Consider the following 19,008-nt stretch of genomic DNA (forward strand, 5'->3'; position numbering starts at 1 on the left):
ATGTATGATTCTATAAGCTTTTTATCAATTCATGGGCTGTATTCAATGGTAGTGCTGCTCAGAGGACTCTATGCCATCAAAAATGTAACAATGTTGGGGCTCAATTAACTTTTAAGGAAGAGAATTCCAAAGAACTAGCATGTGAGTGCTCCAAGCACATGCTCAAGTCCCACCATGTTTTACTGCAGGGATACATGGCACCATCAACAGTTTTTCATCCAAAGTACTAAGTAACCAGGGTTGGATGGGAGAGGGAAGAATTGTCTTCTCATACCCTGTCCAGAACCAGAACCATCCTATAAAGTACAGTGCATCTCCCTACTTTGTGGAATTTAGGGCTTGACCTAACCATCCGCACCTCCAAGGTGCAGACAAACACCTTGACTGTCTTTCTTAATTTAGATGCAACAGAGTGAGAAAGATGGGTATCACCCACATGTAGATGATACCATCTCTCCTGATAACAACTCCCACCAGCTTAATAGAGATGTTCATATAACACGGAGTAGAAATTCCAGTTCCTAAGCCACCAGGGATGTCCTCCCATAAGTAGTTTCAAAAAATGGCTTTGGTGGTAGGAGTGGAACCATTGACACACAGTGACCCAACCCACAGCTCCTTAATATGCTCCAAAAACATACCATGGTCAACAGCAGGACTTTTTTTTAGCTGCAACTCACTAGAACTCAGGTCCAGCACCTCTCAGGTAGGCCCCATTTTCATTATAAGAGAACAAGGGAGATATTCCTGGTGAATTCCAGCACCTCTTTTTCTAGAAAAACCACACTGGTGAACAGTATCAAAGGTGCTGTGAAATCAATCAGAACAAGGAGGATCACACTCCCTATATCTTTCTTACAACAAATGCCAGGGTCACCAAGGCAGTTCCAGTGCCATGGCTAGGCCTGAAGCCAGACTAGAATGAAGCCAATTAATCTGTTTCTTATGAGGATATGTGGAGCTGCATTGCTACAACCTTCTTTGCCCACAGAGGGGATATTCAGCACTGGTAGCGTTGCTGTTGTCATGTGTCCTATTTTTCCAGGACACGTCCTCTTTTTCAGGGGTAAAATTTGATACAAGTTGCCTTTATTTGCTTTTAATGGCCGTCACAGCATCCTCTGTTTTGCTCTTCAAAACATGGCAATCCTATGCATTCGACCATAACTATTTATCAAATAGTAAAAATCCTCAAATCTTGGTCTGTAGCAAATTGGCAGCCATGTGGCCCTTAAAATATTCCCGAGAAGGTTCACCACCCCTGATCTCCAAAGCCATTGCAAAGATGGAAAAAGGCATTGGAGGGAGGAGAAAGAAAGCAAACTCATGCACAATCGGTTTGTAAGTGAAAAGAACTATGGGGAGAGCTTTTTCCAAGATATTTCCTTCTGCAGAGGAGTTATTTAGTGTCATTAAGAGTCAAGATGGCTTTATTCTCCTGTACTATTTCAGACATGTGATACTTAAGGGACCCTGAGAATCATCTAGTCCAACCACCTGCAATGCAGGAGTATGCAGCTGTTCCATATGGGGATCGACTCTAAGGACATGAGAGTTTTGATTCACCTTTCTAGGTCTTATGGGTGTAACCCGAGCTTTGAAGCAGCCTGCTGAGTAACTTACAATAACACGTTAAGTTAAGAACATAAAAGCAGCCCTGCTGGATCAGATAAAAGGTTTCTCCCAGGAGCAAGAAGAATTCAGCCACCCCCTTCAGCAGCCCTGCTTGACTGGGTGGAGAAAGCTGTGTGGGTTGTGTGTGTATATTGAAACAGTACCCTTTTATTGCCAGAACGACATTTGTTGCGCCAACCACTTTTGACCTTTGTCCTATCTCTGGAAGGGTTGCTCATGCAGCCCGTGAATTGAAAAAGTCTGCCCCCTCCTGGCTTATCAAGACCAATTCCCTGTTTCCTGCAGTAGTAAACCCGCAGGTCATAAGTGCAAAGCTTTCTCCCTCTACCACTCCTTAGACACTCCTTAGAGGATGTTGCTTTTGAGCCTAGGGATACTATATATTCTTTGGTGATCACTTATAACTGAGTAAGATTGTCTTCCATGAATATTGTCTTAGCAGTGTGTCTGAATCATAGAATCATAGAATCATAGAGTTGGAAGAGACCACAAGGGTCATCGAGTCCAACCCCCTGCCAAGCAGGAAACACCATCAGAGCACTCCTGACATATGGTTGTCAAGCCTCTGCTTAAAGACCTCCAAAGAAGGAGACTCCACCACACTCCTTGGCAGCAAATTCCACTGTCGAACAGCTCTTACTGTCAGGAAGTTCTTCCTAATGTTTAGGTGGAATCTTCTTTCTTGTAGTTTGGATCCATTGCTCTGTGTCCGCTTCTCTGGAGCAGCAGAAAACAACCTTTCTCCCTCCTCTATGTGACATCCTTTTATATATTTGAACATGGCTATCATATCACCCCTTAACCTCCTCTTCTCCAGGCTAAACATGCCCAGCTCCCTTAGCCTTTCCTCATAAGGCATCGTTTCCAGGCCTTTGACCATTTTGGTTGCCCTCCTCTGGACACGTTCCAGTTTGTCAGTGTCCTTCTTGAACTGTGGTGCCCAGAACTGGACACAGTACTCCAGGTGAGGTCTGACCAGAGCAGAATACAGTGGCACTATAACTTCCCTTGATCTAGATGCTATACTCCTATTGATGCAGCCCAGTCTGTAAGTGACTATGGAGGCCAATTCTGGATCCGCACATCCTTCCACAGTGGGGACATAGGTTTTTGGGTGGGAGCTGATCACAACGAGGGTTTGCCAAATGTGCCTTCCTCTTAGCACGTTTCTCCCTTTTGTCCTGAGTTCATGCTTCTTCAAAGTCCATGATGCCTTTGGTAGAGACTATTCTCCAACTGGAGCCCTTGCTCCAGTGATTCCCAGTTGTCAGTGTTTATACTATATATTTTTAGATTGGATTTGTGAGTGTCTTTAAAGCATTTTGCTTTCCATTCTTACGCTGGGAATACAGTGGTACCTCAAGTTACATACGCTTCAGGTTACATACACTTCAGGTTACAGACTCTGCTAACCCAGAAATAGTGCTTCCGGTTAAGAACTTTGCTTCAGGATAAGAACAGAAATTGTGCTCGGGCGGTGCGGTGGCAGCAGGAGGCCCCATTAGCAAAAGTGGTGCTTCAGGTTAAGAGCAGTTTCAGGTTAAGAACAGACCTCCAGAATGAATTGAGTACTTAACCCAAGGTACCACTGTAGAGTAGTTGCTTTGGAAGACGATAATCAGGCATCCAAACAATTTGACCAGTCCAACAAAGTTGATGTTGAAGAATCATTGCTTCGACACGGGTGATCTTTGCATCTTCTAGATACTATCTATCTATCTATCTATCTATCTGTCTATCTAATCTCCACCATAACGAGTAGCCATTGATAACCCCACTCCCTACAAACTTGTCTAAAGCCCCTTTTAAGCCATCCAAACTGATGGTCATTACTACCAGTTTTACTACAAGCCCTTTGTTTTGTAAAGTGATGGGGGGGGGGGAGGAGAAGCATCCACACAATGTCACTGGCACCAGAATGCTAGCTTCCATATTCTCCCTGTTTAATCTGAGATTGCCCTTTCCACAGACAATTTACTAAATTGGTGGTAGGGGGGAAATGGTTGCTGACATCCTGTTTGCAATATGTGAATGACCCGTTTGCATTTCCCAGCATCTCCTGGTACCCCAATTCCATATGTAAAGGAAATTCCAGTCAGGTTGCTAGAGCTCAGTGAGGAACATTTCTTCATTCTCCTTCTACCTTGCTTTTCTTTGCTGTAGCCACTAGAGGTCAAAAAGGAAATGTGGATTAAACTCCAACATAGCAGAGGTTTCAACCTTTTTGAGTCCACGGCTCCCTTAACCAACTACATTCTTTCTGTGGCACCCCTGTGGGGCTCAGGAGCCCAGTTATTCCACTCCTTCCCTGCAAAGCTGGCAGCCTCTCACCCTTTTTGAAACACTTGTGGAGTGTTCCCTCAGCCTCCTCTCCTCTCCCCTCTCCTTGGGAGTCCTCCGGGCAGCTACTGTCCCTGGTCTCTGAGCTGTCCCCACCACCCCAAAGAGAGGTGCCTCCTAGAGGCACCATTTGCCTGGGGAGCTTGTAGCCAGGGCTGCTGCAATAAACAGCTGTGCCAGCCTTTGGGAGGCAGAGACATGAGAGGCCATCAGAGGAGGGAGGGAAGGAAAGAGGGACAGAGGCCAGTGTTGCCCATGGCACCCCTGACCATCAGTCAAGGCACCCCAGAGTGCCATGGTACACTGGTTGAAAACCACTCCTATAGAAGATTAACGCCTATCAATTAGAAACATGATTTGGCTTTGATATGTTTCTGGCAAACAATGTGGAAAATTTGCGGTTGCTGCCCCAAAACTCAGAAGAATGTTCCTCAAGGATATTATGGTGAACTGTAATGATCTGATCATCAATGAAATATAGAAACTCTTGTGTTTTGGTTGCATTTTAAGATACAGTGGTACCTCGGGTTAAGAACTTAATTCGTTCTGGAGGTCCGTTCTTAACCTGAAACTGTTCTTAACCTGAAGCACCACTTTAGCTAATGGGGCCTCCTGCTGCTGCCATGCTGCCGGAGCACGATTTCTGTTCTCATCCTGAAGCAAAGTTCTTAACCTGAAGCACTATTTCTGGGTTAGTGGAGTCTGTAACCTGAAGCGTATGTAACCTGAGGTACCACTGTATATGTGTATGTATAAATTGGCTAACACTTCTTTTAATGGTGTATCTATGTGAATTCTGCATAGTAATGATAAATATATATGTCTTTGTAGTGATGGTTAAAATGACCATGATGGTTTCAACAACAAAATAAATTGTATTGAGAAAGATGGAGTTGTATCCCATACCCTCTGACATTGCTCAGATGACAATCGAGACATTCACCGCTTGAGCATTTCTTCCTGCTCAAGAACAAAAGTTACTTTAAGCACAGAAATCTCTGAATTTAAGAATTGCACGTAGGGAAGCCAGAGGGGAAATAGAAAACCCCAGATCAATTATAACTAACCGTAGATTTGTGTGTGTGCATGCGGGCACACACACATAAATTTAACAATAAATTCAACATTACAAAAATAAACATTATTATAAAATAAGGAAACAAATGAGTACAACATAGGTGAAAAGTCTTTATTACAAACAGTAATGAAACAAAACAAATAATTGCTCTTCTGTGTTAAGAAGAAGAGTTCGGATTTGATACCCCGCCTTTCACTCCCTTTAAGGAGTCTCAAAGCGGCGCACATTCTCCTTTTCCTTCCTCCCCCACAACAAACACTCTGTGAGGTGAGTGGGGCTGAGAGACTTCAAAGAAGTGTGACTGGCCCAAGGTCACCCAGCAGCTGCATGTGGAGGAGCGGAGACATGAACCCGGTTCCCCAGATTACAAGACTACCGCTCTTAACCACTACACCACACTGGCTCTCGATCTCGTTATTGCTTCCACTTCCAACTGGAGTTCTTAAACAACAAAACTTCCTACAGAACCCTTAGAGAATATTTTTGCTACTATTGAAGGCCATAAGGTGAGCACAACCAATCCCCATTTCAACTTAAGTTTTCTGAGAGGTTTGCTCTTTTCTTGCCATCAAGCCTCTGTATGAAGTGGATTTTGCCTTGTGGATCAGTCTGTGCATTTGGAACTGTGCAAAAATGCATTCCTGGCTACCTTTCTTTATTTCAGGAGTCTTAAATTAGTGAAGAAACTAATTTTTGTTGCTCCGGTTAAATAATTGAAAGTACAAAACGTTTCCTGACAACCAGCCAAAGATATACCAGTAGATCTTGATCTGCCTTCCAATTACCCTTGCATTATAGGGCACAGTTAGGCAGGTCCCTCAGGAACATTTTGAGCTGCAGGAGCAGTTTTACATACCCTGCAGCCATCCCAATTTCCCCGGGACATTCCGGGAATTACAGAAGCCATCCCAGCTTTTGATTAGATCCTTGAATATCAATTCCCCCCACCTCCAGCACTGCCACCACTGAGCTCGGGGAGGAAGATGAGTTTGCAGCCAGCGCTGATGCTTGCAGTGGAGTTACGCTTTCGTGAGAATTGGCTGACTCCCGAGAGAGTGCAACACCAAAAGATGCGCATCCTGATTTCCTTCGATGGAATGTTGAAGGGTGTCAGGCATGAGGAATTCTCTACCTCCCTCGCTGGCAGCAAGAAACAGGGAGGAAACAAGAAAGTTGTTAGTTATTATATTCAGCCATCACGGTGAAAGATGAAGAAATCACCATCCCTCAATTATAGCGTTGCTCGCTCTGAGTTCCTCCCCCTTCCAGGGGCCAAGGAAAGGGAGTGTGATGAGGGCGGGCCGCCCCGGGTATCACCACTGAGGAGGTGACAAAATGCTGGGCAGCACTCACTGCGGGGCCTGCAGCGCACCTGAGTCATGCGTCTCTCCTGGGAGTGGTTCACCATGGTTTCCACAAGTTTACATGGGATACAATAATCCACTAAACACTGATTGGAAAAATGTGGTATCACCCATATTTAATCCACTGATATGACTGCATCCTGTCAATCATATAGAAGCGTGGCAATGATTCCCCACCCACACCCCAATATCCCTGCTGGTGTCCATCTTCCTTCTTCAGTGCCTATGTGTCATTCATTATTTGCCATTAGATAGAATTTCAAAGTAGATATCAAAGCCTCCCATCAAATCTATTTTTCTTCTTATGCAGCATTGCTACATAAGAAAACGGCACCTGCAAGTCTCTACCAATGGTCTCAGCGTAGCATCTGCACAATGAAAGCACACATTGGTCTTGCATTCACTTACATGCAATTTCAAGTTGTAACAATCCCAAGCCAGAAGGCGATACTTTTCATTTTGGAGTGTTGGCAGCAATTTACCAACCCAGCCACCCTTCCACCCCTGGCCACCCCCTCGTTTATACCTGACTAAATCCCACACTCACCCACCACACCCACATGTGCTAATTTATCTCCATACATTCAATGCAAGAAAATAAGAGTACTCTATCTCATATATTATCTCAAACATCATTGGTTCAAATTTTAATATGGTTCCATTAGACATCTTAAACATGTCCTGACTCTTGCCAAGACATGCGCCAGATGTACTGTAGAGCAGTTATTCAATACCTGGTGGGGAGTAAAGGCCTGGATAAGGTCAATGATGACAGTGGAGCACAGACATAGGTTATACTTACAGAGTGTACACACAAAAGTGCATAGGAAAGAAAGGAGGAATTTGAGAAAGAAGGGTTTTTTTATTTAAAAAAAGAAATATAAAAAGGCATGTTCTTTGTAATTTTGCAAAATATACTCATTAACCACATGAAAGGTGCTCCCTGATGTTAATGTTTTATTTAACTTCCTAGTTTTCAAATGACTGGTGATTTGGATAGATTTTGTTGGCAGGAAACTTTTATACTAGGGATAACTGGAGCAGATATCCCCCCCCCCAAACCCAGTTAAATCTATTTCCTTATGCAACAATGGCAGAATGAAAATCAGATGCACAAAAATGGTGATATGAGGTAGTACCTGCCAAAAAATAAAAGGACAGGTGAAATTGATAGAATATTTTTTTAATTAATATTTATTAGATATTTTATAGTTACAAAAAGAAAAAAGGTAAAAAAAAACCAATACAAAAATTCAACAAACAATACATCAAAGATAAAAAAACAATACAACAGAACAAGAAAAAACTAAAACATTTAAAAACACGTCCAAATTTTATTTCTTTATCTTTCATATGCTTGGTTCCTCGACTTCCTCGCGCCTCCCTTTTTTGTATTCTAGTTCAAATTAGCTGATTCAACAAACCCTTTCCCTCTTTCTCAATTTTTGTTCTATAATTTCTCCTAACACAGTTTAACTTTAAATTTTCCACTTTAGTGCATTAACAATTAATTTTTGTATAATTCTTAATAACACTTCTGCTAAAACCATGTAACTTCATTCCAATATTCTTCTAACATTCATTAATTTGATAGAATATGTTGAATTGGCAAGTTTGACGTGCAAAATCAGAAATCAGAAAGACTGATTTTAAAGAAGATTGGGAAATGTGGGCAGAATACTTAAAAACTCAGTGTAAATTTTAATTATTATTTTTTTGCTGAGCACTTTGGGTCAAAAGAAATTTTGGGGATTTTTGTTAGATCATTTATTAATTTTCCAATAAAAGACATCCAATTAACATATCAAATCTTAATGCAATATAAATAAAAAACTAAAATAAAACAAGCGGTTGAATTATCTTCCGAATTGTAATTTTTAATTTTACGGCTTCCTATAGTCTGAACCTTGAGCATGTCCAGATCTCAGACCTGCCTCTCGTTGATATTTCCATATTTCCACATCTCGATTTTAACTCTCTGAACTTCTTTGTCTCTGGCTCTGCGATCCTCAATCATGTCAGAAATCATTTTACCTTTCATCCCTCGAATGCAGATTTGTTTGTGTAATGTACCTTTTCAACTGTTTTTTTTACTAGCGTCGCTTCATCTGGCTCTATTCCAATCCGGGGTGTTATCCAACTCTCTGAAGTTTATTTATTTTTTAATAATAATTTTTATTAAGTTTCCATTTGCCAAATTAAACATGTCATACCAATTAGTCCAAATTATATCAATACACATCATAAAGTCCAAATGTTTTCCATTTTTTTTTTTGTGGGGGGTACCCATGCTCCTCGATCGTCAGGAATCCAAAGATCCAAATTCGTGCTGCTTTCCTTACTGCAATGATGTTTCCAGTCCCATCTTCTCATATTTGTCATTTATTCATTTTCCTTTTCTGTCACCTCCGAGTTTTCTCCACAAGTGGATTAAAAGGAACAGTCTTATTTTGTCTCTGTGTGGTTTTTATAATGCTCTCTCATATGTCCACAAATCCAACCATCATGTTTTCGAACAGATACTCCGTCCTGTCATTCCAGTGAAATGCAGTCTAAATGTCCACTCATTTACTTTCCAGACCCGCTGCCTCATAATTAGTCTTCCAGGAGGATAACAGCCCTTTCTGATTTACAATTCCAGCCTGATATCCAAGTGGCTCTTCCTCCCTAGACCATCCATCTTGCAGCCGAGATCTGCCTACGCAACGGAGCATTTCTTACTGCGTCACTGATAGAGACTCACTTGTTTCCAGATCTTTCACAGACATATAATTTTTTCCACACAGTTCATTTTCACTCCCACTTGTAAATTAGTCGTCAAGATGGTTTTTTGAGGGGGAGGGTTATCAGGTACTCACATAAAAATAAAATAAAAAAGTCTCTCCCCCCCCGTACCTCCACATAACAAAATGTCGGCAGTTCTCTGGTGTTATCTCTGTTCCTTCCGTCCTTCGTCCTTCCGTCTTGATCTTCTTCACTCAGTGGTAAATTTATGAGCAGATAAAAGCATTCCTGATTTCTCTTGAAGCATGTACGCTTATTGGTCCAATTCTTTTCTTCTTTTTAAACATCGCAGCAAGGCTCGCTCCTGAAAGAAGCTGGCAGGGAGCTTCAAGCTTGCCCGAGGGCTTTCCACTTAGTGCCTCTCACCCCCTCCTTCATCCGAACTCGGGGGTGATTTATGGCAACAGCAGGTGAGGCAGCGTCTTTTCCTTCCCTGAAAAGACGAAGGGAGGCTGATGTACTCCCCATATCAGCCTCTAATTACCTCTTGCAACCTGGACAAGATGTTATTAGCAGCCATCTTTCAAGGCGCCCCCCAACTCTCTGAAGTTTAATGTCTTGGCAACTCCCAAATCGTTAATCCTTCTCGTCCAGGCTGTTGTCGAAACCTTCCTTTTAAGATTTAGAAATACAGTACCTTCCACCTTATTGAATTATTCTTCATATTTATTAAGCAGACTGTTTGCTGTATTGCAATATATCAGTCATTTGGCGATTGATCAGCCTTCATGGAAACCACCCAATGCCCCCTCCGGGCCCTAGAGGGGGGCTGCTAGACAGCCATTTAGTCTTTTCTCTCACTCATAATGAAGAAAATCTTTTGCAAACAGCTGCACTGTGTATTGTCCAAAATATTGTCTCAAATCGTTGTAGTCAACCAACAATTAATTCCTGTTTCCCTTAAACAGCGGAGGATTTCAAATTTTCCGGAACTGAGTAGTAAGGGAGCGCCATTTTATTCCTTTGTTCTCCTATTTTTAACAAGCATTCCAAGTCTTTTTTTAAAAAAGACTTGGAATTACAATCCCAGTTGTAAATAAAAGTCCATCTGTACTCATTTTTTTAAAAAAGCAATTTAAGTTCTTAATGAGGCTTGGCATGAGGAACCAATTGTTGATATTAAGGAGGGAAAAGAAAAAAACCCCACACCAAACACCTCCACAATCCACACACCATGATGAGAATCTCTTTGAAGTCCAAGGTCATACACCAGAGACTGTATCATTCTGCATGGGGGCGGGGTCCAGCTTCTTCGATCCAGACTATGTCTGTTTGTTCTTCAAATCTATTTATTTTCCCAAACAGATGTTCCTGGATATGGGAGTGACATTGGAGTGTCCTGACCGTGCTCTTTTTGACCCAGTGTCCTGCTGTTGTTTAGTCGTTTAGTCGTGTCCAACTCTTCGTGACCCCATGGACCAGAGCACGCCAGTGTCCTGCTAGCTACACCCTAATGCGTGCCGGCAATCACAGACAATCTGCGGTCTTCGAGACAGTCCTCCCCTACCCTGGGGAGGCTGCAGGGCTAATTACCCCCATATCAGCCCTGAATTATCGGCACAGCTGGGGTCCATTCTTGTGGGAGTCAGCCATTTCCCATCACCAGAAACAGGAAGCCAAAAGAAAGTATTTTAAAACAACTGTTGTTAAGACATATCATTTGGAATCTGCTAGACAGAGCCAGACAGAGCAGTGGCGTAGCGTGGGTTGTCAGCACCTGGGGCAAGGCAAGTAATTTGTGCCCCCTAACCCATGGATTTGCGCCCCCTAACCCGTGAATTTGCACCCCCTAACCCTAACCCCCAGATGTTGCTCCCGGTGCGGCCGGCCCCCCCTGCACCCCCCACGCTACGCTACTGAGACAGAGGACGATGGCAGGTGGGTGTCTTGTCACCCCAACATAAACCCTGACTGTGTCCATGCTCAGATATACTTCATGTCAACATGAAGTTGCATTTATGTATGAGGAGCAGAGCCCATGGGCTTAGGTAGGAATGGGACTCGTGTCGGAAGCCTTGGAAATCTTGGGCCAGGAAGCACACACAAGTCCTCTTCCACCTTGGACTAGAACTCCCACCATTCCTGACTATTGAGTTACGCTGGGTGGGGATGTTTTGAGCTTCAATCAACAAACACCCGGGGTATGTAAAACTGAAGAGCTTTACATGGAGCTGGATGGTTCGGTGGCTGGACTTGAAATTCCTGAATAGGGTACCACTAATAGTGCCAACCTAATCCATGAAATTGCTGTTGGTATTCTAATTGATATCACATCTACATGGAAGTCTGTGTTGTAATTGGTAATTGATGTGTTCATCATCAACCAACCTACAACCAGCTGTGTATAAATACCACTGGTGGAGTTAAACAGCAGCAAATGCTGACAGTTTAGGCTCAGTGTTTGCGTCTCACTCTTTGGAATTGAGAAATGGAGCTTCTTCAGAGCCTGCTGCTGGCGTTGATTGGAGTTATAGGGATTCCTTCCCTGTCTCTTCTCTCCTGGGCTATTTACTATGATCTTTCCAAGAGTGAAATTCCACCTGGATTTGACAGTCCATTAAAGCTTCGAGGTCTTCACTGTCTTGCCATAATGGCATTCACTGCGGTAAGTTGGGGACTGGATGAGCCATTAGTTAAGCCAGCAGGTCCTTCTTATGTTCTTATGGGAAAGGTGATTAAGAAATGTATTATTATTATTATTATTATTATTATTATTATTATATTTAATAATACGTATCTGTTGGCACATGGGACGCGGGTGGCGCTGTGGGTTAAAGCCTAAGCGCCTAGGGCTTGCCGATCAAAAGGTCGGCGGTTCGAATCCCCGCGGCGGGGTGCGCTCCCGCTGTTTGGTCCCAGCGCCTGTCAACCTAGCAGTTCGAAAGCACTCTCGGGTGCAAGTAGATAAATAGGGACCGCTTACTAGCGGGAAGGTAAACGGCGTTTCCGTGTGCGGCTCTGGCTCGCCAGAGCAGCGGTGTCACGCTGGCCACGTGACCCGGAAGTGTCTTCGGACAGTGCTGGCCCTCGGCCTCTTGAGTGAGATGGGCGCACAACCCTAGAGTCTGTCAAGACTGGCCCGTATGGGCAGGGGTACCTTTACTTTTTATCTGTTGGCACCAGGCAAAAACATTTCTATATCTTTTAAAGGTGTTATTGGTTTGCTTTGTTCTTGCTTTCATTGTGTATTTTGGGTTTTTATCTTAATTTTTTTTGCTGTGAACCACCCTGAGATCATTTCATAAAGGGCAGTATATTTAATTAAAAATAATAACAGTTTATATATTTAGGTTATTCAAATACTGCTTAATCCAGCATGCATAATGAATTCACTTGATGATGATGCAATGAAGATATTATCACATTCAACAAGGGCTTCCTTTCAGCCTATAGAAAGACACACATAGAGAGAAATAAATTATTCACACAAAGCCATGTTTTCTTTACAACATGGTTTCTTCAGCAATATTGCCTCATAGGCAAGCAAGGAGATTGTGTATTGTTTCTCCAAAGCTTAGCTTGTTTCCCAGCTTCTTTCGCCTCTGTATCTTGGTGGGTGTTTGGGTTGGGGTGACCAATTATAAGCTGACCAATTGAAATTAATGGACTTGGGGGGCCACTAGGGGGCGCATTGGAAGATGGCCGACAAGACCATCTCTCCGACCCACACGGGGTAATTAAGAGGCTGTTATGGGAGTAGGCAGCCTCCCTTGTTGCCCGAAGGAAATGGAGAACACTGCCCTTGCCTGCTGTGCCCATAAATCACCCCCTAATTCGAAAGAAGGGGGTGAGGGCCCTAGGCAGAATGTGGACCTCGGCTCACCTTTTGTTTCTCCAAAGCTTAGCTTGTTTCCCAGCTTCTTTTGCCTCTGTACCTTGGCGGGTGTTTAGGTTGGGGTGACTAATTCTAAGCTGACGAATTGAAATTAATTGACTTGGCTAACATGGGCTCATTCATTTCCATGGGTCAACTTTAAATAGGACTTATTTGGATACCACCCACTGTGAATAGGTTGCAAATGTGGGCACTATTTTCACGAGACTTTTCCTTTGCACAACAGGGGAAGTGTCTTGAGCTGCTGGGTGTCTGCAGACAGGTTCCTGTTATCCGCTTCCTTCAGAGTTTCTGGAATCCAAGAGCGGATCCCAGCCTCTCTTCCAAAGATCTGCATTTCGACGGGGTGCCTGTGAGGGTTTATCAGCCCAAAACACCATCTGCTAGCCCAAGGAAAGGATTTGTGTTCTTCCATGGAGGTGCTGGGATGATTGGAAGCATCGGTAAGAGATTAAAACTGTGAGCCTATGAACACTTATCTAGTGGCAATTCCCATTGAACTCAATAAGCCCATGTAGAATCCTAGGAATGGTGTGAAACCTCTATTGTCAAACCTCCAGTCAAAGAGAGCCCGCCACCTCCCAAGGGAGGCGGTTCCCTGTCAAACAACTCTTACCATCAGAAAGGTGTTCCTAATGTTTACTTGGAATCTCCTTTCTGGGTAGAAGTGCTTCAGATATCATTGGAAGAGAGGTTTACAGGGCTGAAATACAAGAGCGTTGATGGAAGTTCCTGAAGAGACAAGGGGCACACGTGTGCTTTGGATTTGCTTATGTTAATTTATAGACATGGACCCTCTTGTTGTCATGGCTTCCCAGATCCTACATCTCTAGTTGTCGATGGTCAGGGATCTGGGGAGCTGCACTCCAGCAAGCAGCCCCTGGGGGAGGGACAGATGCCCCCCACTGTTGATACTGACTCATTCATTTCCTAAAACACTTGATTTGATAGAACCTCAAAGAGGTTCACAACCTTGTATAAACAGTGGTACCTCGGAGGTCAGTTCTTAACCTGAAGCACCACTTTAGCTAATGGGGACTCCGGCTGCTGCCGCACCGCCAGAGCACAATTTCTGTTCTCATCCTGAAGCAAAGGTCTTAACCGGCAGCACTATTTCTGGGTTAGCGAAGTCTGTAACCTGAAGCGTATGTAACCTGAAGCATATGTAACCTGAAGCATATGTAACCCGAGGTACCACTGTAATAGGTTGCTGTTCCTGATTGCTCTGCTTACCAACCCAACCCCCTTCCCACCATACATAGGTCAACGTTCCGAAACCCGTAACCTGAAACTGGATCTCCGCCAGGTTTCCATCTCACAAAACCAATCACAATTTTACAAGTTGGCAAATAGTAGTGCCACTTTCAGAAACACAAAACAACAAACTTGTTATCAGAATTCCCCAAATCGCCTGCCATCACACCTGAAATTTCCCCATGCAGGTGAGCAGAGTGCTTTTGTAGACAGGCTCGCTTTGTGGGCTTCCTGCTGACATCTGGTTGGCCTTGGGGAGAACACAAGGCTGGGCTGGCTGGGCCTTTGGCCTAATCCAGAATGGCTCTTTCCCATCTCTTAGGGACAATATGAGTGATGGGGGAGAACTGGACTCGCACCAGGTTTCATCTCGCAAGACCAATTGCAATGTAATATGTTGGCAACTAACAAGTCCCATTCAGTAGCCTTCCATTGCAACAGCCTATGAAGCAGGAACTGTGGGAGGAAGGAAGGCTAGTATTAAGTGACACATGAAGAAATTGGAAGTCAGGAGACTGGTGACGCAACCTCTGGCAAGAGCTTGCTATTACTACAGACATTCATATTTGGGGGGATGGGGGGCACCTTTGCCCCTCCAAGATCTTGCTTCCTGGAATACAACTCCCATGCTCCCTCACTTCAACAGCTAGGCAGATTTCTTCTAAGGTGGAGATTTAGGAGGTTCTTATAACAAGTTTGTTTTTCCTGTCTCTGAAAAGTGAAATATGTTTGCATATATGAATACAAACGATAACATGTTAATTAAATGAAAGCTTGCAACTCATGGATCTGTGTGTAATGATCTCAGGCAGGCAAACAGCTCTGATAAGAATTAATGAGCCTCTGGAAGATTTATGTACGTTTATTTACAGTTTCTCCTGCCAACCTAGCAGTTTGAAAGCACTTCAAAGTGCAAGTAGATAAATAGGTACCACTCAGGCGGGAAGGTAAACGACGTTTCCATGCGCTGCTCTGGTTTGCCAGAAGCAGCTTAGTCATGCTGGCCACATGACCCGGAAGCTGTACACCGGCTCCCTCGGCCAATAAAGCAAGATGAGCGCCGCATCCCAAGAGTCGGCCACGACTGGACCTAATGGTCAGGGGTCCCTTTACCTTTACCTTTTTATTTACAGTTCAAAATCACAGAGCGTGTCAAACGCCTGTCATTCTCCAATAAACGTGCTCAGTCTGAGTTTCCGTTTCTCAGACAGCAAAAAGGGAGACAAGATCCGGTCTTTCCCCTTTCTCCCGTACTTAGCATTTTCACCTTCTCCTCCATCCTGCTGCATGGAGAATTTGGGCATCCTCCCCCCTTGCTGTCCAGCGAAGATTCCTCTGAGAGCTCTACTCTAGTAACCTCTTCCAGGACACCCCCCCCCCAACATTCTGAAGCTGCAAACTCCCTACCTTTGTTACTCTGCTGGCTTCATAAGACTGAGAAGGAAGGGGGGCTAAGTAAACCCACCCTTGCCTTGCCTGAGGCTGCAATGTCTCATTCTCAGAATCAGACCACTCCCAAGCGTCTGACCCTGCTGGATCCCCGACACCATGTCCCATATCTCTTAAGTTGAAGATTTGATTGTGTCTGGGGGAGGGGGGTGGGAGGTTGTAATTTTGTTCAATTTGTTTTTATATGCAAACCTATTTAATTTGCAGTTTGGGAAGCAATTTGTGAACCCAAAGTCAGTCTCTGACGCTCACAACACAGCACTCTAGAAATGGGATATGTACGATGCATAAAAAGGCTTATGTCAGTGAATATCGCATGTACCAATATTGTATGAAAGGGAAGATTACTTTGCAAAAATGGCAAGATTGGAGGCAGCAGTGCTTCTGCTTAGCAGTTGCTAGAAACCCTGGGTGGGTAGAGAACTGAAGGTAAGTGTGACATCCCTGCCTGTGACTCCTGGGAGTTGCAGTCTCACAGCATCTAGAGCAGGGGTAAACAAACTAAGGCCTGTGGGCCGGATGCGGCCCAATCACCTTCTCAATCCGGCCCGTTGACGGTCTGGGAATCAGCGTGTTTTTACATGAGTAGAATGTGTCCGTTTATTTAAAATGCATCTCTAGGTTATTTGTGGGGCATAGGAATTCGTTCATTCCATTCGTTCAGGTTGCTGACCCCTGATGTAGAGCAATGGAAGCCAAAGGTGTCATCCTTCGGGTTCTGCTGCAACTTATGTCCATGCATTTCAGTGGGACTTCTGTGAATGCATCACCCCTGGGTTGTGAAACAGCTTCCTTTCGTTAGGTATATTTTCCACATAATTGCTTCCCAATTTTGAATTTCCCTCCCAACTTGCTAGCATTCTACGAAGATGTCTGCAGCAAGATTGCCAAGGAGACTGATTCAGTGGTTGTGTCTGTTGGGTATGTAAAGACAACCCCATGGCCTTTCATAGGGAAAGTGTGTAGGGGCCCAGCATGCTGCTGTATTTGAGGCTGGCATCCCTTGCCATATTCCCTGCAAGAGAAAGAGGCTCCCCACAAAAGCTGTCAACATTCTGTTCTATGATGGAAAATCAGAGCTTCATGTGCTTAAGACATGAACACGCTCGCTTCCGTGGGGGGACTATGAACTGGGCATAAGGCCTTGCACAGCACCCCTAACCAGGGCCTCCAGATCAGCCTCAACTTGGAGGCCACCCAACCCAGATCCAGCCTGGAATCAATCTGGGAGTGGGGCTAACGTTCAGTTAGGGCTTTTAAACATATAATCAGGAAGAGACTGGGAAACACCCCCTGCATCTAAACAGAGGGACGAGGGAAAGTTGCAACTGGCAAATAATCTTCCACCAGCTGGATCCAATCCTGCAGGGTTCTGCTTCCCCAGCGTTCCCTACACTCTTTTGCTAGCTGGTAAAGTCAGTTTTTTGAGGGCATAAGCCAGCTGACTTTCACCTGCATTGTATCTGCTATAACTGATCCAGCAGGCTCTTCTTGTAATCCTATGTGATCATGAATGTGTTTGGAAAGGATTCTGGAAGTTTACCTCTTTGATTCTGTTTTATTCTGCAGCTACCGCCTGTCTCCTGAGCATCTTCCTCCCGCTCAGTACAAGGACTGCCTTGCTGCTACCATACACTTAATTCAAAATGCAGCTTCTCATGGGGTGGATCCTTCCAAGATCATCGTTGGTGGGGACAGTGCGGGGGGCAATTATGCTTGTGTTGTTGCCCAGAAATTGGTGGAGAGATCAGACCTTCCAAAGCTACGGGCTCAAGTGCTCATCTATCCTTATACACAGGCTATGGACTACAACCTGCCTTCCTATCAGCAGAACAGTTCAATGCCCCTCCTGTTCCGGGAAAACATTGTTTACTTTGGATTGAAGTATATTGCAAAGGACCCTTCTTTGTTAGGCCAGGTCCTGAAGGGCTCTCATGTGCCAGATTCAATGAGGCTGAAATATGGGAAGTGGGTGAGTCCAGACAACCTTCCAGAGAGATTTAAGGGGAGAGGCTACAAACAAGTCCCACTTGCTCCTTATGAACCTGAAGTCTATAGGCAATTATCAGAGATATTAGAAGCTGATTTTTCTTGCCTTTTTGCTGAGGACTCTGTCATCCAGAAGCTTCCTGAAACCCTATTGGTGAGCTGTGAGTACGACATAATACGAGATGAGGCACTGCTGTACAAGAAACGTCTGGTGGACCATGGGGTGAAAGTCAGCTGGTTCCATGTTGAGAATGGGTTTCATGGGATGATAAACTTCTTCAAAGGATGCATCTTTGTATTCCCTGGTGCAGTTGAATTAATGGACAGCATCGTAGACTTTGTCAAAAACTTATGAGAGGAAATCTCTTGAATGTGTGAGTCATTCATAAAGAGGGGAGAATCTGCCAATGTCAGTTTCTGATAGTTTCTGATTTTTCAAATCTACTGTTCATTTCTCCATGATTCTGTAGAAATATGTGGTTCTTTGGGGCAGCGGGGAATACTCATGAAAATTCACCAGCAGTTTAATGTGAAATTTCCCTAAGAACCATGTTTACTTTGTATGGATTACAAGCAATTTGCTCTATTATATTGCATTTCTATATTATATTCACTAATATATGCATTTTATGAACATTTCCTCTTCCATTTTCCTTTTAGTACACATTAGTTGGCTGGAGATCTGCACTGCTAATGATGTTCTAGGCTGAATCAACAGAATTATAGTGTCCGGATCAAGAGAAGTAATAGTTCCACTCCATTTTGCCTTTACCAGGAGAACTGTGTCCAGTTTTGGGCGCTACAATTTAATTAGGATAATTGATAAGCTGGAATTTGTGCAGAGGAAGGAGATTGGGCTGATCAAGGGTATGGAAACAAAGGTGACAGCAAACACTACAAAAAACTCAATGGAGGCAATTAGAATAAGAACTATGATTTGATCAACTTTCGAAGATTCCTCTGCTTAAGAAATATATCAAAGGAAAGCCTATTGGTTCACATATTTTATCGATTCTGTCATTTGTATTGATGTAAACCTCCAAAAATGGGCCACCTTGGGTCATCAGAACTGTCTGGTGACTAGTAGCATGTTCTTATGCTGCCCAAAATGTCCGGCTATGGGGTTGTCATGGAGTTGCCTAAGTATTTTGGCCCTCAATGCCTCTCCCGGTGCATACAGTGCCCCTTTGTAGCCCTCCTTTTTCCTCAACCCCCCCATTTCCCCCCTTTCCATCTCTGTTCTTCCTAATTTAGTTTAAGCAAACTCATTGTGTCTGGTG

General features: G+C 43.9%; 1 protein-coding gene across 1 annotated transcript; it reads left to right on the top strand.

The window, feature by feature from the left end:
- Positions 1 to 11,183: 11,183 nt before the first annotated feature.
- On the top strand, positions 11,184 to 18,136 carry LOC310682899 (arylacetamide deacetylase-like 4). The gene is made up of 4 exons (XM_083452222.1): positions 11,184 to 11,806; positions 13,263 to 13,479; positions 16,597 to 16,660; positions 17,309 to 18,136. Exons 1-4 carry the CDS (start codon positions 11,630 to 11,632, stop codon positions 18,081 to 18,083), a joined length of 1,233 nt encoding a protein of 410 aa, XP_083308348.1. The 5' UTR covers positions 11,184 to 11,629; the 3' UTR covers positions 18,084 to 18,136.
- The last annotated feature ends 872 nt before the right edge of the window (positions 18,137 to 19,008 follow it).

The sequence above is a fragment of the Podarcis tiliguerta genome (assembly GCF_965153285.1).
Source record: "Podarcis tiliguerta genome assembly, chromosome: 8".
Classification (NCBI taxonomy): domain Eukaryota; kingdom Metazoa; phylum Chordata; class Lepidosauria; order Squamata; family Lacertidae; genus Podarcis; species Podarcis tiliguerta.